The 23,660-nt window shown below is 35.7% G+C and overlaps 2 protein-coding genes across 11 annotated transcripts in view; one reads left to right on the forward strand and one right to left on the reverse strand.

Annotated features, from left to right (window-relative positions):
- Positions 1–6,027: 6,027 nt before the first annotated feature.
- Positions 6,028–18,874, reverse strand: dcp1a (decapping mRNA 1A). Its single transcript, XM_030138255.1, has 9 exons — positions 18,732–18,874; positions 18,376–18,416; positions 17,614–17,741; positions 15,311–15,377; positions 15,007–15,145; positions 12,609–12,710; positions 10,913–11,503; positions 9,912–10,124; positions 6,028–8,564 (listed from the first exon to the last, which is right to left on the reverse strand). The coding sequence occupies exons 1-9, from the start codon at positions 18,861–18,863 to the stop codon at positions 8,484–8,486; spliced, it is 1,494 nt and encodes a 497-aa protein (XP_029994115.1). The 5' UTR covers positions 18,864–18,874; the 3' UTR covers positions 6,028–8,483.
- Positions 18,875–19,844: 970 nt separating this feature from the next.
- Positions 19,845–23,660, forward strand: part of cacna1db (calcium channel, voltage-dependent, L type, alpha 1D subunit, b) — a 154,583-nt gene continuing 150,767 nt past the window's right edge. For all 10 annotated transcript variants that reach the window (XM_030139271.1, XM_030139276.1, XM_030139273.1 and 7 more), the window contains exon 1: positions 19,845–19,976. In XM_030139271.1, coding sequence (XP_029995131.1) covers positions 19,943–19,976 — 34 coding nt within the window. In that variant the 5' untranslated portion in view covers positions 19,845–19,942. The remainder of the gene's footprint in view (positions 19,977–23,660) is intronic.

Below are 23,660 nucleotides of genomic sequence, written 5' to 3' on the forward strand. Positions count from 1 at the left end.
CTGTTTTAGTCACATGATACACACAGGAGTTAGTACTTGATTGCATAACCACTGATTATGATGACTTATGATGGGCTAATAATTTTTTCCGCAACTGTATATTCTAGTGTTTCCTCTGTGACTTTAATACATCTGTGGTGCTTTTGGCAGTAGTTCTGCTCTTGTCTAATCTGTGTAGCTGTTTGTTTCAGTTATATACAAAGATGAGGCTTTAACCCTTTCATGCATAGTGGTCACTACAGTGGACAGTTACTCTACAGCTGTTCTCTTGTATATTCATGGGTTTTGTTGTTTTAGTTCAATATCAACCAACACAGTGGACACTTATGCATCATCTCATAAACTGCAATTCATACCATTATTGTAATTTTGCTGTTCTTGATTGGTTCTTGAGTGGAAATCAATTGTTAATATTTATTTTTTGCATATTATCTCCATGAAGTGAGTAATAACTAGTATTAGAATATGTTAGAATGTGAGAAAACATCAGATTAGCTCCATTAAACATGATTTCATTTCACTGTTTTCATATCACTTTATGATATTGGGTTTTAAATACATGTTTCTTTGCTTCAAGAATAAAATTCATGGTGTAGCTGAGTAGACATTTTTGTAACTCTATGAAAATCAGGTTGATTTAAAAAAAAAAAAAAAAAAAAAAAAAAAATCAATTACATTGTTTGTTTTTTTTTCCATGCCTAAAGAGGAATAAAAACACTCAGGAAAAAAAAAAAATCTTGATTAAGGTTCTCATAATTCATGGATGAAAGGGTTAAAGTGAAAAATCTTTAATTGTATACACAGATCAGCCATAACATTATGACCACTGATAGACAAAGTGGTATTCATTTTGATTATCTCATTAGTGGGTACCCAACCCACTAATTAGGCACTCTTAGGCACCTCAAAGGCGATGTGTTGATAACAGGAACATGTGCAAGAGTAGAGATCTGAGCAACTCTGACAAGGTCAAATCACTGGGTCAGAGTATCTCCAGATCTTGTTCATTCCCAACATTAATTAATTACTATGTAATAACAATGGACTCAGGACAACAAGTGGATCTCAACCAATGGGAGCATAACATTATTACCATCTGTCCTTCCTCGGTCTTTTTTTTTATTTTTTTTTTTAAACCCACCACCACCACCCCTCTTTGAAAGCCCACTTTATTTTAATTACGACTTGTGCTCAATTGACAATCTCAAACTTTCCATTCACATTTACATCCATTCCTTGCTAGTGTATATGCACATAGAGGCAGGGCTCATATAAAGAAAAGTGTACAGGGACAGAATGAAACAAAGTGACAGACTGACACAAGACAGTGGGACAAAACTGACTGCTGACTGGGGGGTGGTGTGTGTGTGTGTGTGGGGATGTATATGTTCTGTTGTAGTGATATGTGGTTTTAGGCTATGTTTTGGTTAAGTTTAGAAAAGTTATGAATAGATTCCAGTTCTCCTCAAAGGCTGACATATCCATCTTTAGTCTATTTTTGGTCAGTATTAACCACTGCAGACCAGGAACACGCAAGACTTGCAGTTGTGGAGATGCTCTGACCCAGTCATCACCATGACGATATAGACTTGGTCAGAGTCATTTTGCCATTTCCAACACATCAGCTTTGAGGACTGAATGTTCATTTGCGGCCTCATATATCCAACCCAGTGAAAGGTGCCACTGGAATGAAATAATCAATATTATTACCACTTCTTCTGTCTGTGGTCAGAATGAAATGGCTGATCAAAGTGTCAGTACTTCTAAAGCATCTGGACTAGACTTTAGTTACCCATAATTCACTCATTATCTGAACCCACTTTATCCTCAGTAGGGTCGCTGGAGCCTATCCAAACTACTTATGGATGAATAATATTAAAGATAAATTTCAACATGCTATGGTACCACTGTATTCTTTTCCACAGACCTTTTATGAACAGGTTTGGAGGTTTTACTTCATACAAATGGACTCTCCTTGCAGTGACACCTTGTGGCTGCGTGGATGTCGATCTATACTATCACCTCGGTAATGTGTTAAACAAAGTTCACATTTTTCCAGGTCAAATTCAAGTCCTTTTCAAACACTTTTAAGGGTAATTTTCAATTTTTTCTCTGCACAGCACTTTATCACTGGATTAAAATACATATCTAGAGGAATACGTACACTCGTGATTTTTTTTTCTTCACTTTTTATCATGATGATGTTGTCATGGAAGTTTTGTAGCACTCTGGACACAAGAAGCACAAACACACAAGTCACTGAATTGGGGTTAAAGCAAGTATTGACAGATGACACTTTCCTTGTCAATGTACATTGTATAAACATTTAAAATTATGTTTCATTAAAGCAAAAAGTTTACAAATTAAAGAACACTAAGTTTTATCCCACAAAAAAAACGGGGAAGCTACTTGGCGTTCTTCAGGCACACTCACACCGAGACAAAGACTAATATAAAACATTTACGCGGAGTCGACCTGGGAGCACCTGACAATTTTCTTTTTTGACATAAAGTTTTGCTTTTCAAAATGTATCACCTCTCTGTAAGTAGCTTTGTCTTGCCATCGAACCTGGCAGAGTTAATATTAACTCACAAAGACCCAAACATCAAGCATCTACCGTTTAATACCTGTTGATCCACTAATCCTATCAATACATGTAAATAATTGGTGTAAAATACAGTTTGTCATCTTTTCATGGTCATCAGATATGACCCATTTGGATGTTCAGAGGCTCTGTAGTTACCATGGAAACACCATCATCTTCTACAACACTGATTCACCAGTAAAACCCATGGAGTTGGATGAATGACAGTGGATGGAAATGCTTGGTTTATGTTCAGTTAATGATATATTTTACTGAAAAAGTCCCTTTTTCTTCAGTTTGCTCTGTTTCTGATAAAATAACCCTCAACTTTAATCTGAGCTTTTATGAACATCTACATAATAACAAAATTAAATATAGAAAAATGCGTGATTTTCAGTCAAAATACACAAAATACAGTGAATAATATTATAATAAATGGTGATAAAGAAAAGTTAGATATGGGGAAAATTTCATCTGGGAACTGACAAAAGTAGCACTGGGTCTTTATGGGTTAAAAATGAATGAAGGAATGAATAAATGAATAAATAAATAAATAAAAACAGAGTTATAATTGGAAGCACTTTGAAGCACTTAAACTAAAATTCAAGCACATTTAAGACCTTCAAAACACAACATTGAAATTCAAGCATTTTCAAGGATTTTAAGTATGAACCCTGCTTAATGAACTTCAACTGAAAGAAAAGTGGAGACTGTATTCAGTATTTAGTTAGTCTACTTCAACTACATAACTGTGAACATAACAGGTTATTTTATTTTAATGCATCTCTGGACTTTTAATGGACTTCATTAAAAGAAGAGCCAGTTCTTGTACACTGGACATCAAAAAGTTTAATGTACAAGTGCTAATAATGTAATAATAAACCTCATACAGCATTTTTCTCAGTTACAAAGTGCTTGATAAAAAAACAAATCATAAAACACAGGAATAGAAAACTTATCGCAAAAAATAACCTCAGAAACATAAAAATTAAACAGCAACATCTCAAATATTCATAAATAATTTCCAATTTTCACAATTCATTTCCAATTAGGATATTTAATTTGCAATACTAATTCTGCTTGGACATGAAATAATGCAGTAAATGGTATAAAGATCCCAACCTGGTGTAGTATTCAAATCCTTAGGAATTAACACGTCAGTTAAACTAATGTGCGTTTTATTTACCATAACCAACAGATGCCAGTAACTGCTTTCTTCAGCTCAAAATCACCCATAGAAAAAGATTATAGGATTTTATTCATTCTAAAGGGATTATTGTAAACCAAGTCCTATATAATAAGAGATTACAGAGAGAACAAAGCATAGAGAATACAGCTGAATACAATAAGTGGCTCATATGTGAAGCTCTGGCAGTTAAAGAGACAAAGGATGAGTGATGTGCAGAAAGGAGGACAACAATAGTAATCTTACCTGAATGACATTTCTGCACCAGTTTAATCCCATTAACAGCTGCAGGAACATCTGCAACATGAATATACACAGAAAAATAAACAGAAAGAGAGTATATACTTAATTTTCAAGACTTATACTGAAGTTTTTGTCATTTTACTTTTTATTTTAGTTGACTGACCATTTTATCCTCATCTTTTGTCACTAAGACTGACATTAAACTTCGGTAATATTCATATGGAAATACTACTAATGAGTGATTTTCCTGTAAAAAATACCATTTATCTCTAATAGGAAGGACATATGCACTGGTTTGGTGCTGATAGATCATCGTCTGCATAGTCCCATCACCAAGAGATGTCAGATAAATGTTGAAAATAAACATATGGCGACATCTAGTGGATACAGAAAGAAAACACATAGTTCAGCTGCTCAGATAACATCAAAGCAAACACTTTAACCCACATGTGTCAAACATGCAGCCCAGGGGCCAAATTCGGCCTGCCAGATGGTCAGATTTGGCCCGTGGGATGAATTTGTGAAATGCAAAAATTACACTGAAGATATTAACAATCTATGGAGTCAAAATCATTTTAATTCAGGTTCCACATACAAAGATAATCTCAAGCGGATCAATCCAGTAAAATACTATTGAAGTAACCTATAAATAATGACAACTGCAAATTTTCTTGTTGTTTTAGTGTAAAAAAAAAAAAAAAAAAAAAAAAAAGGAAAATTACATGAAAATGTTTACATTGACAAACTTTCCTTTTTCAAAAAAGTGTGAATAACCTGAATAAATATGAACAATCTGAAATGTTTTAAGAGATTTTAGGGCAATTTTACCAATACTCTGCCTGTTAGTAAATATTTTGTGTTTTTGTAATTGTAAAGTAAGTTGTAATGCACATGTGAAAATGATAAACTGAGGCAGAATATTGTTAAAATTGCACCTGTTTTTCTTAAGACATTTCAAGTTGTCCATGTTATTCAGATTTGTTAAGGAAATGTTATAGATGTAAACATTGACATAATTTAATTTTACTTTTGTCACTTATTATTTTAGTGATTATTTTAGCCCACTTGAGATCTTATTGGGGTGAATGTGGCCCCTGAACTAAAATGAGTTTGACACCTCTGCTTTAACCCATAAAGACTGAGCGCTATCTCCAAAATATTCTTATCTTTATATTTAACCTTTTTTTAAGTGATTTATTACCATTTATTATACTATTCTCTTCAGTGCTTCGTTATTTTTATTTTTTTTTGTATAATTTAGGTATTTTAATATATTTAATTCACTGATCATGTAGATGTTCATAAAAGCTCAGATTAAAGTTGAGGGTTATTCTATCACAAACAGAGAAAACTGAAGAAAAAGTGACTTTATAGCAAAGATATCAATAGACGAACATGAAAACAAGTGAGTCCATCCACTGTCATTCATCAAGCTCCATGGGTTTTACCGGTGAATTAATGTTGTAGAAGATGACGGTGTTTCCATGGTAACTACGGAGCCTCTGAACGTCCAAATGGGTAATATCTGACGACCATGAAAAGATGAAAAACTGTATTTTACACCAGTTATTTACATGCATTGATAGGATTAGTGGATCAACAGGTATTAAACAGTTTAGATCAGTAGATGTTTGGGTCGTTATAGGTTAAATAACGTATTTGTCGAGAGAAGAACAACAGACATGAAAGTAGTAAGAAGACAGACTTAAAAGGCAGAAGCTCTGAGTGGCTTACACAGAATCCCAAATAAAGGGATTTTAATGTTAAGTTACAACAATCATGAACAAATTCAACACCCCTGTTCAGTATCTATCGATTTCAAAGAGGACTGGGTAATATATAATTATTGAAATGCCATTTTCATTACTATAATTGAGAGTTCTACTCAGGAGATTCTCTAAATGACAAATATGATTTAATCTGATATCATTAAACCTCACCGTTTTTTTTTTTGTTTTTTTTTTTAAGAAACTGAACTTTCCTTCAATCGGCTGAAACAAACAGCAGACATTTCTCCATTTTTAAACCTTTAATATCACAAAATAGTCATAATAAACCAGCTTACACACAACGACAAAGACCTTAGAAAATGAATATCATTTGCAAACATTCCCAAAAACAACCTTCTCTGGCCCATAAGATAATTATACCAAGGTGTAAAACAACCTTAAAATCTTAAATATGCCTGGGATTAAAAACGATCTCTGTTATAATGCTTCTTCTGTGTGCGTTTCTTCAGCCAACACATTCAAAGAGTGTTGGTGTTTTATTTTTACTGCTGAGAGGAGGAATTATTACAGGTCAATAAGATACAAAGTCGCTGGCTGTATTGTGTCTTCTGTGGCCTATTTGAGAATACATTTTGCCAAAGTACAATAGATCTCCATTATTAGTCGATGGTACCGAAAGCATGTGGATCTGTGATCATGAAACACACAAGACAAGGATGAAAAGAAGCCTGAAATGTACAGAACATATGACACGTTACCATCAGATACATTCATACAGAAGAATCTGATACTGTGGTGAAACAATGGAAGGGATTTATGCAAAAAAAAAAACCATGTAGTTCATTGTATTATTACCAGTTGTTGCAAAATATTCAATGATGATGAGGGAAATTATATCTGCTCTTCAGTATTGAATATTTAAGTATTTTACTCAGGTCTGCAGCAGGAAAAATTCTGAAAGCTAACATGCAAGAAAGAATATTTAAGACCAAATTGACACATTTTAATTCCATGCTTTTACATCATTTTCGGCTTGTGTTAATATCTTGCATCGGTTAAATGAGGCCTGGATGACAAAATAGTATTATCCCAATAAAATTTTATCGTCAAGTTTAATTTACACTGTCAGCTACACCTTACAACACATTTTTTCTGCTGCTTCACTTTATTTTGGCGCTAAAATAAAATTTTAAGATAGTAATTATTACACATTTCTAACTGTTCTCATCATAAAAAAGGAATCCACAATTATTTGGTTTCTTTAACTTCCACTCCAAAAATCAGGTTTTAAACAAGAAAGAAATCATGATTTTTACATTTATCGCGTTAATTATCGATGGGTAACATTTGAGTCGTACTGCCCGGCTTTATGCTAAACATTTTAATAAGAAATCTGTGTGTTCAGAAATGCACAAATGCCACATATTAAGACTTTTTAGAACATCATTGAGATGGATTTTTTTTTTGCACAGATGCAAAATTATCTGCAGAGTCAACAGTTTTGTGTTGCAGTACACATCTACTGCAAAACAGCCAAATTACTACAAAGTGATTTGGAAGGGAGGTGTTTTTAGTATTTATTATTGTTTTTGATTACTAGTTAAAGCTCATTTATCTGGTCCAAATCCCCCTGAAGTTGTCAAAAGCACAACAATTCCCCTCAAGATTGTGTTTTCTTTTTATGCAAATCAATAAAAAAAAAAAAAAGGTTAATTGTAAACAAGACAGAATCCTACATTAAGAGCGCACATTTGAGTTTTTTTCCATGATATTCAAATTAAAGATCAGTTGCTGAACCCAGAGTTTGGATAAACTGCTTGTACCATCCTAAAATATCCCAAAATGCTGGCAAATGCATTGCAACTGTGATAATCTATTGCACATTCCCATCCAGGAACGTCAAGTGCTGAGCTCAGCTGGTGGAAAGGAGGTTCAAGACATGGACGAAAGGAAAACGACAAAGAAATATGGGAAAATAAAACGGAGCAAGGAAATCAGTCTGAGCATTCATCTGTTTGTCCTCCTTAAAGAGCAGATCTACAGCTTAGCATTAAAAAAGCAACAAAAAGTGGAACTGAGCCTCTGTTTGAGCTCTTAGCTGCAAGTGCTTCACCAAAAGAAATATAGAAGTTCTTTGTCTTCCATGGACTTATGTTGAAAAAAATAAAACAAAAAACAATGATGTCCTCCTTAAAAAGAATGTTCAGTGCCTCAAAAATACTTCAAGAAGAAGTTTCACAAAGTCAAAAAGGAGGAGTAAGTAGACCATTTTAAAGCCAGAAGGGTTCGTCTGCATTGGCCCACAAAAAACATCTGAGGTCCTCATCAGATGTGGTTCTGCAGTGTGGAAACTCCAAAAATGAACAACAGAAGTAGAGTCAGTCATTTCCACAAGCTGCAAAACTGTTCGTTTGGAGCTGAAATGACTGGTGGTCCCCATTCTTCGGAGTGATACCAGTACACTGCCATTTTCCTCAAGTCCTGTTATCTCGTTCTTCTCTCCATCAGCGATTCTTGTAAATACAAAACATAGATCCAAGTTAATATGAGAAGCATCAGTGTTAAGGTGAGGACTCAGAAACTGTCGAGTTCAGGATCTGAGTGTTTAACGGTGCAGTACATGCTGTAAGAACCACAGATGGTTGTCAAAAACTTGATCGCTGCCTTTCTAACTCCCAGCTTCTGGTTTCTTCACAGGTCGTAGAAATATCCTGGTCCTGAAGGGAACATCGAAGTACAACTATAGCTTCATGTTACTCAAATCCTTGGTCAGACTCTGTAGGTAGGCATCATGAATCGCAGTGAGGAAGTCTGGGTCGTTCTGGAAAGTGAGACAACAGGAAGGATGTTGAAATTAGGAATGAGTTATGGTTGCTCTTTCATTGGAAACACTATTATCATCATTTTATTAAAGGAGGTTTTTATGTGTACAGACTCCTATCAACCTGTGGACTGTGGAATAAGTGTGGTAATGATGTAACTATAGAACACAGGTGTCAAACATGTGGACGAGGGCCAAATCCAGCCCGCCAAAGGGTCCAATCCGGCCCGCGGGATGAATCTGTGAAATGCAAAAATTACACTGAAGATATTAACAATCAATGGTGTCAAAATCATTTTAATTCAGGTTCCACATACAGACACATACAGACCAATTAGATTTCAAGTGGGTCAGAACCAGTAAAATATTATCATAATAACCTATAAATAATGACAACCCCAAATTCTCTTTGTTTTTTTGCTGTAAAAAAGTAAAATTACATGAAAATGTTTCCATTACCAAAATATAATTTTACAAAAACATGAATACCCGGAACAAATATGAACAAACGAAAATGTCTTAAGAAAAGTAAATGCAATTTTACCAATATTCTGCCTGTTACTCAATGTTTTGTGCGATTGTAATGCACATGTGTAAATGATTAACTGATAAACGTAGGCAGAATATTGTTAAAATTGCACTTGTTTTTCTTAAGACAATTTAAGGTGTTCATGTTATCAGATTTTTAACAAAACTTTGTAGAATTAAACCTGATCATTATATAATTGTAGTTTTTTCCTGTTGTTATTTTACTGGTCCGGCCCACTGGAGATCATATTGGGCTGAATGTGACCCCTGAAATAAAATGAGTTTGACACCCCTGCTATAGAGTTTACTTCTAGTTTATTTGTATCTTTAACTGGCTCTATTTAATCCTACATTTTAAAAAAACATAGTGAATAAAAACTGGGTGTTTTAATCTGTATTGTGTGTATTTTATCTGTATTATCTGTATTATATAGACCTGTTTTCATCATGTTATGATTAAAAATAAGTGAAAAAAGTAAGCAGAGCTTACCAACACCCCCTGCCCAGTTGCACAACACTTTGCCCCTCTTGTTCACTAATACTCTGACTACTCAGGGGTTATTTTTGAGTCTTAACTTTCAATTTTTAAAAAAACTTTTCACGTTTATTTTAAAAATGCAAAAATTTCGAGAAAGGCCCTTAAAGAACATGTGTATCAAATCTGAAAAGAATTGGGTGAATAGTGCTCAAGAAATCAGTTGAAATTTTCAAATATTTGTTAAAAAAAAAAAAAAAATCTAAAAATTGAAATTCAGCCATCTAACTGTGTTTGAAGTGACTTTATCAGACTGTGCACTGCATGCCTTTGGATGTCTGTACCTTGATCAGGTGAATCAGAGTTTCCTGTAGCTGCATTTTGCTGCAGGGGGCTTGTGGAGACTCCACAGCTCCGACAGAAGTGGGAGAGGACTCAGTGGGGGCAGGTGGGACCCCTGACGCTGCTGCTGTGGCTTTATTGATGGATTGCTGGAAAACACTGGGAGACAGAAGCACCGATCCTGGAACAGTGAGAGCTGGACTCATGGAGACTGCCTGTAAAGAGGAACAGAAGATATGGAAGATTGAAAACCCCACTGTTGAACACTCGAGTTTCTATAAAGTAACTGTATTCATAGATCAACCACATTCTAATGTAAATGTGGTGGTTTCAGATGTTGCTTTAAAATATCCATTGTAACAAACTTCAATCTTAACCGATAAAGACCCAAATGTCTACTGTCGACCAAAAGCATCTCCCGATCTAAACTGTTGATCCATTAATCCTATCAATCCATGAAAATAATTGGTGTAAAATACAGTTTGTCATCTTTTCATGGTCAATAGATACGACCCATTTGGACATTCAGAGGCTCCATAGTCTACATGGAAACACCGTCATCTTCTACAACATGGATTCACCAGTAAAAGCCATGGAGTTTGGTCAATGACAGTGAATAGAGACACTAGGTTTATGTTCAGTTAATGCTATATTTTATGGAAAAAGGCACCTTTTCTTCAGTTGTTTCTATTTTTATACAATAACCTTTGAATTTACTCTGAGCTTTTATGAACATCTACATGGTCAGTCAATAAAAAATAGGAAAATAGATGACTTTCACTGGAAAAAAATGCAAAATTTAGGGGATAATATCATAATAAATGGTGATAAATCACTTAGGAAAGTTTAAATAGAGAGAAAACTTCATTTGGGAACTGCCACAATAGTCACACTGGGTCCTTACAGGTTAAGGAGTAAAAAATGATATGATTAACTACTTAATTATTTCTCTAATCAATCAATAGCCCTAGTGACCAGATTTATAACATAAAAATGAACGTACAGTCATTGATTTGACCAGGTTTGGAGTTTGAGAGAAAACATCCATCTCCTTTCCGTGTTGGAGAAGTGGTTTCCCCATCAGCTCCTGGAAGCTATGTGGTGGGACCAGCGTGCTCGGGAGGAAGTTGGGTGCGAGTATGGGTTTATGGATGTCTGGATTTACCGATGGCACTGCTGGTTTGAGAGAGCTGAGTATATCCTGTCCCAGATAGGCTGCAGGAGCTGCTGTCGGGGCTGTGGGAGGCTCTGGACCAGCTGGAGGCATCATGAGTGGGGACATAGGGCAGTGGGACTGGGGGTCTGACCTGGGGGCCACAGACTGGAACACAGGGCTGGGGTGAAGCTGGTAGGGTGCAGGGAGCAGACCAGGAGCCTGGTGTCTCTGGGTGGATGTGGGGTCATGAGCTGCCAGATGAGGAGGAAGGAGTGGGTTCTGGTGGGCTGCAGGAGAATATGGCGGGTTCTGGAGGTAAGCGGCAGAGGGGTCACCGGGGGTGTTTTGCGTAGGCATGGCAGGTAGGGACGGGTCCTTAGGGAGAGATGAGCCGAAGAGCTCCTCAACTGTGATCTGCTTCACGACTGTGTGGGAACTCTGATGAGTGACAAGAACGAACTGTGAGTTGGATCAAATCTGGGACTTAAGGTATACGGCTAATTTGATTTTAGTTTACCAAAGAAAGGTTTAAAACTACTCCAGAGGGTGACATGAGCGAATGTTTTTTCTGCTGAAAGTCACTTAAAATGGTAAGAATGTAGGCAGATATAGAAGCATTTTATACAAAGGTGGTTGACTTGAAATACATATTCATATTTATTTTGTGTTAAAAGGTCAAATGATGTCAAAATAATATAGTTTGGAGCAGGAAAAACCCAATAGCTGATCAGTTGACTGGTATTATCCATGTCCTTCCAAACATTTGACACCAAAAACACATTAAACATGCCTAACATTCAACCTGAGACTTTATTATTGACAGGAGAACTATTGAACTGAACATATTTGGCAAAGTAATGAAGACTGAAATTAATAAATCTTCATCTCTGAAGAACAAGCTAACCCTTAAACACATAAGTGATCATGAATTTGATCATTTGAACTATTAATTTACCCCAAAGTCAGTATTTCAAGTTGAGAAGCCCAGTGTTAACTATTACACTGACATTCTGTGTCTATCTCTAGTCTATACTGTTTACACTTAATGATGTGTAATGACCTGATTAAATGAATTCATAATTTGCAAACATTTACCAATACGGTTGCCTCTAACCTTTTACAATACAAGTCAACTTTCTAATTTCTTGTTCTTTCCATTTTCAATACCTTAAACAATTAAATTATCAGTTGATTAAAACAAAAACAATAAAAGCTAGCAAACCTGCACTAAAAGACAATATGAATACAGAATTATTAATAAACTTGTTAAATCACACCATATTTTTAGGAGAAAAACTGAATACTCTGCACCCCTTTTGGTCCCCTAATGAGCAGCTGTGTTCTAATTTAACATCATGCATTTTGGATGTTTTCTTTTTCACCACACCTTCCAATGGAGGCATATACAAATTTGCCTTGGTCACAGGTTTTCCTCTTCGATGTAAGATCTCATACTTTTATTACAAAATAAATACAATCATTACCTGCTTGAAAGGGCAGATAAAAAAAAAAAAAAATTTTAACATGCAGCAATCATGTGTACCTTTTCTGGCTGTGGTGTACAGTGTGCAATCTCTGTAGCGTTAATAGCTGCTTTCACAGTCAGATCTGCTGTATTAGACACATCTGTTTCACCTGCCTGAGTCTGCAAAACAGAGATGAAATTATATTTTTAATTTTTCCAAGACAACCAGAGGATAAATATTTAGCAGTGGTAAAAGGCATACAGAGCAACTTCTACCCTTGTGTGATTAAAAAAACCCAAAACTGAAATAATCCCAGATTTAGAACAACCGTAATCTCAGATATGTCAGCATGTGTGTGGTTCATGAGTCAGTGTTAAAGATGTATCATGGAATAAGCACATGGAGTTGTGCTTCAGCCACATTCATAAACTACTTTTCAGTCTTATCTATATTCCTGTTTTTAGATTTAGTGTTAAATGAGTGATATTTTGCTTTTTTTTTTTTTTTTTTTTTAAAAAGGAATTATGCATTTTAAAACATTTCCCTGTGGTCTACATAAACTGTAAATGCTCTGCTTGAGTCTGAATTCTTTGTTAATTCAACTCCACAGGTCCATCTTCAACCCTATTTCTGAGTAATGACACCAGAAAGGTCGTTTTGAGCATTGGCCCTTTAAATGCACATGAGCCACTTCACGACCCACCCCCCCTGGGTTGTTGACCATGCTTTCTGTCCCTTTCAGCCACTTGTGTTCATTAATACAACCAACAACTGAACATTTTATGTAATCGGCTCTAAGTTCGGACATATTTTCTGTTTTTACTACAACTGCTGCTGCTGATAAACAATTATGTCGTACTCGGAGAAATGTTCATTGGAAGTCTTAACCTTGTATGTGCAAATGTCGTGACGTAACTAGTTATAAAACGTAACAAATTAAGCAGGAATTAAAACATGTTGTAGAAATCCACTCGATTTTTGCTAAAATGAATATAAAGATAGCTTTGCAGCACCTGGAGGGTTCAAATTCAAACTTTTTCAACTATTAGGGTCTAAATACACAAATAAATGAACCAAAGACTGATGAAAGTGGGTTTAGCAAAATATGACCCCTTTAAAATAACAACATATACAGTCACAGTGAAGGTTAAGAGCAACCTAATAGTGTTTCTTCCCCATGGGTCTGACTTGGTCTGCACTAGACGTGATGACATGAGTTTCCACTACATGGTCACAGCAGGAGGTAGATGCTAAAAAACACTTCATCATATGCAAGAGACCATTTCGTTTTGGCTTTTTTGTGCTTGAAAGCTTTAAAAAGGAAAATATTGGTGATTGATGGGTCAATCAATGAGGTCAAGAGTCTCACAGGTGTAGAAGACCCAGTGTGAACAACATCTTTTACACCTCTACAACAGCATATTAGAAAAATCCATCTGAACTGTAGCAGTGCATCAGGCTTGTTGTGGCTCTGCACTGCATAGGTCGCCCTGTTGAATGTCTTTTTCACAGCAGACATTTTTAAGTGTTATAATAGTAGGAGGAATGGCAATTAAGGTGGGGTAGTGAGTCAGCATGCATGACGCCAGGACCCTCAAACCAACGCGGCTAAATTAAATAACTTCAGTTTCAATCAGTTAAATGAGACGTTGAAGAGCCTTTGAATTATGAAGATAATTTAAGACATTTGTTACTTCAATACTGGCAAAACAGTAAGGAAGAGAGTAACAAAAAATGGACTTTGGTGACTCTCCTCATGTGAATATAGAATATTATCAGATGGCGTTTGATTAAATAATCAGTGACTATTTATCAGGGTATCTACAGGTCTGAGGAAGCCAAATATATGACTTTTGAAGACATCTCTACAGGTGTCTTTGGTCAAATTTAATACCTTACATTCACAAAAATAACAGAACAATAGGTCTGAGTTATTTCCTTGAACCAGTCTTATCCATGTTCAATCCAGGCAATGTTACATTTCCATTTCTCCATGACTAATGTTTCTGCTCCTGATGTTCCAGCTGCTAAAGCTAATACCTGAACTTGTTGGAGGCTCCATGTATCCCCATCTCCTTTAGAATAAGATGACTGACACCATTTACACATTTGTAAACTCTTTTCAAAGATTTTCCAAAGCAAATATAGCAATATTATTTCTAGCATCTGTGGAATTCTTAAGACCTCTGGGTGTAAGATTAATTAGCCATTTTACGGGTAATTAAGCCCTTAATTTCAAACAATCAAATTTAAGACTTTTTAAGCATCCGCAGATACCCTGATTTATTGACTGTATTAAATGATAAAAGTAATGAATGTGTCGGAGAGTGAGAAAAGTCTAATTCCACTTATAATCTATTACAATGCATCATGTATACTCTGCATGTTGCCCACCCCTACCTGACTTAAATAAACTCTCTGATATAAAAACCTGAAATAAATAACATCATATTTGCATTTAAAAAGCCTCCTCACTCTCTGGTATTCCTCCTTCGCTTTGCTGAGCAGCTCCAGGATGTCAATGGGTCGAGGCTCAGAGACACCATTGGTCCTTGCTGGCTCTACTCGCTCAGGTGATTCTCTCTGAGCGTGGTCTGCTTCTTGTTTAACAATCCTAGGGTGGCATAAGTAGAGAGGGAGCTGCACGTCAATGCTTACTTTCATTACAAATAAGGAGGTTGAAAATGTATGATGGGAAACGCAACACTCTGAAGCTGACATGGAATTCTATATAACCCTATAGACGTGAACAGTCACTCCTGAATCTACAGATACTTACTTGACCATCAGCTGAGCGATGCGTTGACAGTCCCTCTTATCGTAGAACCAAATACTGTAAATACCCACTGCAAAAAAAAAAACAAAACACATACGGTGCAAGATTAGGAATCGAGCAAAATGGTTCTTTATTTTCAACTATTGCAAGAAAAACTTTCAAACTTTTTTTCCTATATAATTGTGATACTAAAACTACACAAAGGAAACCTAACAAATGGGATAAAAACATTACTTTTATCACAGAACATCAACCAGTTTTAAATATCTGTATATGGCAAAAATATGTAAACCACTGCCTTGTTTCTTCCTTATTTATTTATTTATTTATTTAATTTACATTTGTAGTTGTTGGTCCCTTTTTCAGTAGATTCAGTGCTTGCACAATCTCCTGCTTATATTTTAGGATACATGCATGCAGTAGGAGAGAAAATTCTAAAGTATTCATCAATTTGCAATAAAAATCATGAAATATCTTCAACAACAACATAATAGCGAAATTAATTAAATGTCTCAATAGGACTTGATGAGATATAATGCTGCTCACTTATTTCCAGTCCTACGTGATATGATTGGACTTATTACTCGTATAGTTTCAGACCAATCTATAGAATAAAAAAAACAACAACTATAAAGCTGTATAGTCTTGTTAATCAGACTGACAAAACAAATCATGTGTCAGCAGTTTCTACAGAAACAGCAGCTTGTTATTATTGCATTGCTTGTGTCATTTGCGTAGGGGTGTGTATAATACTGCCAGATTCAAGATCCCCAAGAGACCAAGGTAACCTAGCAACCTGAATGTTTGTCTCCCTGCAGCATCATCTGCGACCACAGGGAATATGAAGGGGAGTAAACAGGTGTTTGAGTACACAGCTCTAAGTTTGAGTACACTTTTCAGCTTGAAACTGTGCTTCCAATGCACTCTTACAGATTTGCAGACACTCGAACATCTGTGACCTACTGGACTTTTCTGTCTCTGTTGGACTGTTTCTTCAAAACTGAAACCTTCAAGTTGTGCCTCTTTTTAAGTTTTTTTTCTCCTGAATTTGCTGCAAAGGGGGACTCAATTAGAAGCTCACATACTCCTCAGAAATCAACAGAGTAAAAACCAAGGTGACTCTACAGGACACAAAAGCTACACTGACCAATCAGCTGCCAGTAGTTGGAAGGATCTCCTACGCAACCTCATTTTTCAAACCATCTATAATTCAACACTTTCTATTTTTAAAGTTCAACACTTTTAACTCTGAGGAAATAAAATGACAGCCTTTGGACTCAAGTGAAGCTCCTGGAGAAGCTGCTCTGGCCTGGATATCAACAAGAATAATCCCATCATGTCATCCATACCAGCCAGGTTGATTGGCAAACCCAGTCCAAAAGGGGAGCCATCGACTCTCACATTGTCACTGGCAATGTTATTTTTTCTCATCAGCAAACAAATGGGAAAACACTCAAACTCCTTATTTGTTGCTGTGATGAAACTCCTGTTCAGGCTTGTGATAGATTACCTTGGAGGGAGCGCTGTTAGTTACTTTTTGAAGATCTAGGCAACAGCAGTACCCTTTGTTTTTGATCACAGAACTGTATAAATTCAATATAATCCTATATATGGACAATATATAAAATAGTAATAACATTCTGCAATCATCTTGACGCTGTAGATCTGTGCTGTCATCCTAATGTGGAACTGTAACGAGTGGAGCTGAAAAACGTTAAAGCTGCTGTCATCTAGACAGCCCATGTGAGGTCATGAGTGGAAAACTCTCCTCAGACAAAGTTTTCCTGCTTAGTGCTACTTCAAGACGGCAAAATGACTTCAAGCAAAATGGAAAAGAGATGTTTCAAAGAACACTGGGAAGGTGTCTATTTGGCATTTTCAGAGGTAACTTTGTTTTGTTTCATTTTGTCTGTATGCCCTTGTGAGCACCTTAAATCCAACAATGCTGTCATTTTACTGCTTTAAAAAATGCATACTGTGTATATATATTAAGAGTGCAGGATTTCATGGATGTTAAAATGAAACCCATATACAAACATACACTATGGCTAACAAACAATGGTCTGTTCACACACAGGCACTGAGAGACACTTGAGACAGTTTCATACTGCATGTGTTAAAAATGGCAGATAAATGATTTATTGAAAAGTAACCAATCTTAAAAGTGTGTGTGGCAACAGAATATGGGTGTGTAACACCCTTTTTAGGCAACACATTAAATCCCTGAGAATCCCTGTCCTTAGTTTAATTTCACTGCATGGTGACACAGAGAGACATTGATCTATTCTAGTCTACAAAATACTTACGGTTGCCATTTCTGTAAAGCAGGAATGGATCTTGCAGCTGGAACTCAAGGTCTTTATTGATTGGCTCCACCAGATTCTCAGTGCTCAGTCGATTCATAATGGTGAAGCCATGGTGAGGAGAGGCAGACCTGAGAAGAAGATAACCAAGTTATGTTTAATGCTCTGGCTTTCACATCCCTGCTTCAAGTGCACCACATCTATATGATACTCATTTAAGTGATACATAATGATAGTTAATATTTAGGGTTGGTAGGTCTCAGTTTTGGACCTTTAAGTACAATTGTTATAAAACTGCAACTGATGGCCATTTTTGACATTCGTTAAACTCTCTCTCGTCTGAAAAGGATTTTTTTTTTTTTTTTTTTAACATTCCTTCACTTAAGTCTATGAGCTATCACTGAGTACTGGGAATCCACAGTTATTATTATTTGCCTTTTTAATCTCATTTTTATTGAAGTCAATTCACCTACTCCTAAATAAGAACATTTCTCCACTTTCTGATATGGCATTATTAATAACAAACCGCTGTTTCCCTATGATCAAACTCAGAATGACATTTGATTATCAGTGACTACAACAAACAGTAGTAAATGTAAAGCAAGACGTAAGATCCACAACTATTGTACGTTTGTTTACAAAAACTGCGGCCTTCACACGTGTGAAACATACGTCAAATGACTACGCAGCATGAACATGTAAACACCCTTAATATTCGCGCCCTCACCCGTCATTTAATTTTGTTAAAAATGAAAATGTACTTACCTCGCATAAACGAATAAGGTGCCCTCAATTTCGGTCTTTTCCTGAAAGAAAATGTGTCAGTCAAAAACAAAACAACGGGCTAGATAAATAGCAAACGGAGCATTAGCGAGCTAACGTTAGCTAGGTATATTATGGAAGCAAATCCAAATTAGCAATGCACTTAAAAAGTGACTGATACTTAATCACTGTTAGAACAAATCTGTAAAATGTGTACTAAAATAAAGAATACACAGTAGATTGTTTATGGCATGTTTGTAGTTCTTGTTTTGTTGAGAAGCTAGCTTTAGCGCGCTAAAGACAACACTTCGCGTATCTTCCATTTTACATCAAACCGTTTGGCTTTTGGACAAACTTACCCATTCATTAGCTTTGGAGTTAAAGTTGTAAAGGGCCACCTGACCAGTAACATCGAGCAACTTGTTTATGTACGGGTCTTGTCTCTGTAAAGCCGCTAAGCTCATCATATGCCCAGCGTTTACGGTCGCCATCTTGGATGTGATTGTTGCTCCCGCCCGGACTGATTTCTGCGGACACTTATAACTTCCGCTCTCACCGGAAATGAAGACTTGCGTTTGGAAAGTTTGCCAGAGGCTTATTTTTTGTTCTACCACAGAGATTAATCTGGATCGTAATTTAGGTCATTCTCAATTTGTTAGAGTGCTGCTGAAAAACCGGAATGTTTGCAGGGGATATTAGACAATCATATGATGTTTGTTCGAACTGGGTCCTTTGTAAAAAAAAAAAAAAAAAAAGTAATAAAATCATGTTATTGTTTCATTATTCTAGATATAGCCTGATGTAAATGAATAAAGAAAAACATCATTATTGGTGCAAAGTTGCAGAAATCAGTGTGTTTTTACATTATTACATTGTCTTGGCATTAAATTAATTTCTAACATTTAGGGAAAAAAGTGATTACTCTGAAATGAGACAACTGTAAATGCAGCCCTATCTCCTGGTATATTTTAAAACATAATGTAGCCTAACATTTGGTCATAAAGTTAACCCAAGTGTTTTATGCGATCTTCAAAATACCAGAGTTAAGTGCAGGAACGCTGCAGAAACAAGCTGAGCTTTTGAAAGAATCACAAGACAGGCTTTTTTATTCAGTGATGTAATCTTAAATCTGAGGATTTCTTTCATTAACAGTCAGATGGTGTTTTCTGCGTGAGGATATATACCAAGCGAAGAAAATCTTCTTAATTTCAGAATATTGCCTACTTTTAACAAGATAGTTGTTTTCAATCAGTTTACATGATCTCAGAGCATTAAAAGCCCTAAAGTGAACGAGACACGAACTACTGCCCAAAAGAAGTAAAGAAATGGTAAACATTAAATTGAATATGAGCTGCAGCTGCACCTGCATCTATCTGTGAGAACATTGGAGCAGGGATTATGATCAGGGATTACGCGCTACCGTGAAACTGTTATCCCCCATAGAGGCACAGGTAATCCAATCACTGGTAACCTTCCAGCTCAGCTCCGACAACTCATTTCCTCTCGAATCGCCGCGGAGTGAAGACACAAACCGGCACTATGAGGCCCCAGAAGAGAGCCAGGTGACAGAATGCCGTTCATAATACGGGGAAGACCCCTGAGGGGTAAGTCCAAGGGCCTGGGATATGTGTGTGTTTGGGGTTAAAAACTGTTCCAGAGATATATAGATCCTTAAAGCACGGAGGGTCTTATGGTGAAATATTAAATCTGTTGTTATTGATGATTTCAATCACATTATCATGGCGATCGACTGTGATATTTAAGAAATAAACAGCCCACAGATACACTTTCACTGCATAGTGGGGCTACAGTAACATCATCAGCCTACAGGTGTTGCTGATGGCCACATGCTGATTTTAATGGCGGATCTAATAAGATGTGCTGATTTTTAATGTCTGAATTTAACTTTCAGATCAAATGAAACAATGTCTCCACTTTCAAGGCTAAAAGATTTAGGAAATATATCTCTTGTGTGTCATTCAATGCGTGGATACAAAAGGAATTCCTGCACAAAACAATTTTAAGTGCTGGAAAAGACTAGACTCATCTGATCTGGTTAATACTGACTGATATATTAAAAAAACAAAAAAAAAACAAAACACATTTGTGGTCAGATTCCCAACCTTATGTGAAAAACCAAACATTGCCTACATCCGTCCAGTGTTCTTACAGACAGATGCAGTTGCAGCTGCAGATCAAATAGAATGTTTAGTAGTTTTCCTCATTTCTTTTTACCAGGAGTTCATGTTTCCGACATTCTTTGGGCTTTTAATATTCAGGAATCTTGTAAAACGACCGAAAACACCTATTTTGTTAAAAAGTAAAACCTAAAATAGAGTAGATTTGCTTCATGCAGAAAACACCAGTTCATGCCTCATCTGACTGTAGATGAAAAAGGTCCAGATCACAGAGGAAAAACGTGGAAAAATGCCTCCTCTGTAGACTGACTGGATTAGAAAGACCCAAACATCCAACAGCGACTAAAAGCATCTACTGATCTGAAATGTTTAATACCTGTCGATTCTTTAGTCCTATCAATCCATGTAAATAATTGGTGTAAAATACAGTTTATCATATTTTCATGGTCATCAGATATGACCCATTTGGACGTTCAGAGGCTCTGTAGTGAACGTAGAAACACCGTCATCTTCTACAACACTGATTCACCAGTAAAACCCATGGAGTTGGATCAATGACAGTGGATGGACACTTGTTTTATGTTCAGTTAATGACACATGACTGAAAAACTCACTTTTTCTTCACTTTTCTCTGTTTTGATATAATAACCTTTGAATTAACTGAGTTGTCAAGAACATCTAAACCAGGGGTGTCAAACTCATTTTAGTTCAGGGGCCACATTCAGCTCAATTTGACGTCAAGTGGGGTGGACCAGTAAAATAATAACATAATACCCTGTAAATGACAACTTTTTCTCTTTATTTTAGTGCAATAAAAAAATATCAACATTTACAAACTATCCTTTCACAAAAAAAGATGTGGTTAACCTGAAGAAAACTGAAATTTTGTAAGAAAAATAAGTGCAATTTTAATAATATTGTGCTTCAACTTATTATTTATACATGTATATAACACACAATGTTACACAAACATTTGGTAACAGGCTGAATATTGTTAAAGTTAAGTAACTTTTAGAGTAAGTTTCTACAATATTACGTCTCAGTTTGTTATTAACAAAACTTACAGATCACAGTGGATCTACAAATACGCAAAACATTTAGTAACAGGCAAAATATTGGTAAAATTGTATGTAATTTTCTTTAGACATTTCAGATTATTCACATTTCATTGTTGAAGGATAGTTTCATAGTGTAATGTTATTTTTTTTCACATTAAACCAAAAAGAAAATTTCTACCTGTCATTATTTATAGATTATTATGTTATGATTTTACTTGACATCACACAGGTCTGTATCTGGCTCCTGAACTAAAATAAGTTAATAATTTTTGCACTTTACAAATTCACCCCACGGGCCACATTGGACCCTTTGGCGGGCTGGTTTTGGCCCACGGGCTGCATGTTTGACACCCCTGATCTAAACTGAAGATAGGAAATTAAATATAGGAAAATACATGATTTACAGTGACAAATGCAAACATATCGAAGATGATATTATAATAAATGGTGATTAATGACTTAGGAAAGGTTAAATAGAGAGAAAATTCATTTGGGAACTGACACAAACGTAGCACTGAGTCTTTATGGGTTAATTCAGTTGCAGTTTTTTTTGGACTTGAGGAACACAAATGTTTGAGTATTTATCATTAATAAAAGTATACCATACCATACCATACCATACCAACTTTATTTATAATGCACTTTAACCCTTTCATGCATTAATTGTGAGAACCTTAGTCAAGATTTTTTTTCTTCAGTGTTTTTATTCCTCCTTAGGCATGAAAAAAACAATGCAATCAAGGTTTTTTTTTTTCTGTGGAGTTACAAAAATATCCATGCATTTAATTTTTGAAGTAAAGAAACGTGTTTAAAACCCAATATCAGAGAGGGATATGAAAACAATGAAATAAAAACATGTTTAATGTTGCTAATCTGATGTCTTCTCACATTTTAACATATTCTAATGCTATGAATTCCTCACTTCATCGAGATAATGTGCAAAAAAAAAAAACCCTTCTTGTCTAACAAATAACAATTGATTTACACTCAAACATGTTACTGCAGATAAGGTTTATCAAGAACAGCAAAGTTACAGTAATGGTATGAATGTTAGGATATGGGATGGTGCATAAGTGTCCACTGTGTTGGCTGATATGGAACTAAAACAACTAAACCCATTAATATACAAGAGAACGGCTGGAGAAGAACTGTCCACTGGAGTGACCTATGCATGAAAGGGTTAAGAACTTTACAGCTGGCCAAAGTGCCGTACACCAAACATAAAACAAGGGATTAACCCATAAAGACCCAAACAGCCACTGTGGACCAAATCCATCTACTGACCAAAAATGTTTAATACCTGTCAATCCACTAATTCTATCAATCCATGTCAATAATGGTGTAAAATTCAGTTTGTCATCTTTTCACAGTCATCAGATATGACCCATTTGGATGTCCAGAGGTTCTGTAGTTACCATGGAAACACTGTCATCTTCTACAACATTGATGCACTAGTAAAACCCATGGAGTTTGATGAATGACAGTGGATGGAGATGCGTGTTTTTATGTTCAGTTATTGATATTATTTACTAAAACAGTCTTTTTTCTTTAGTTTTCTCTGTTTTGATATAATAACCTTTAAATTTACTCTCAGCTTTAATGAACATCTACATGGTCTGTGAATTAAATATACGAAATTACATGATTTACAGTGGAAAAAAATACAAAGTAAAGAGGATAATGTTTTAATAAATGTTGATAAATCACTTAAGAAAGGTTAAATACAGGGAAAAAATAATTTGGGAACTACCACAGAAGCAACACTGGGTCTTTATGGGTTAAATAAGTAAATAAAACTAGTGATAGCACAGGGTGTAAAGCGGGCTAAGAACAACAAAATACAACCATCATAAAAACAAAGACAAATTAAAATCTGATAAAAACAGCATAAAAAAAGCATATGAGAGCATATTGTTATCAAAACTTTTTATTGACGATATTTTCACTCATGAATGTTAATATTCTAATATCTTCAGGCATCAGTTTTGTCATTGGCTCCTTCAAACTTTCTCCCACACCACTCATCATCTTGCTGATCCATACGCACTCACACTTCCTATTGGACAGCAACAGGTGTATTTTCAGTCAGTAT

Source organism: Sphaeramia orbicularis, chromosome 7 (assembly GCF_902148855.1).
Source record: "Sphaeramia orbicularis chromosome 7, fSphaOr1.1, whole genome shotgun sequence".
NCBI lineage: Eukaryota > Metazoa > Chordata > Actinopteri > Kurtiformes > Apogonidae > Sphaeramia > Sphaeramia orbicularis.

What these genes read in the sequence shown, in the direction of transcription:
- dcp1a (XM_030138255.1), bottom strand. Translation starts at nt 18,863, where the DNA reads ATGGCGACCGTAAACGCTGGGCATATGATGAGCTTAGCGGCTTTACAG. An exon ending in ATCGCTCAGCTGATGGTCAA is followed by an intron (nt 15,146 to 15,310) that starts GTAAGTATCTGT and finishes ATGCCACCCTAG; the next exon opens with GATTGTTAAACAAGAAGCAG. An exon ending in CTCTGATTCACCTGATCAAG is followed by an intron (nt 8,565 to 9,911) that starts GTACAGACATCC and finishes CTCACTTTCCAG; the next exon opens with AACGACCCAGACTTCCTCAC.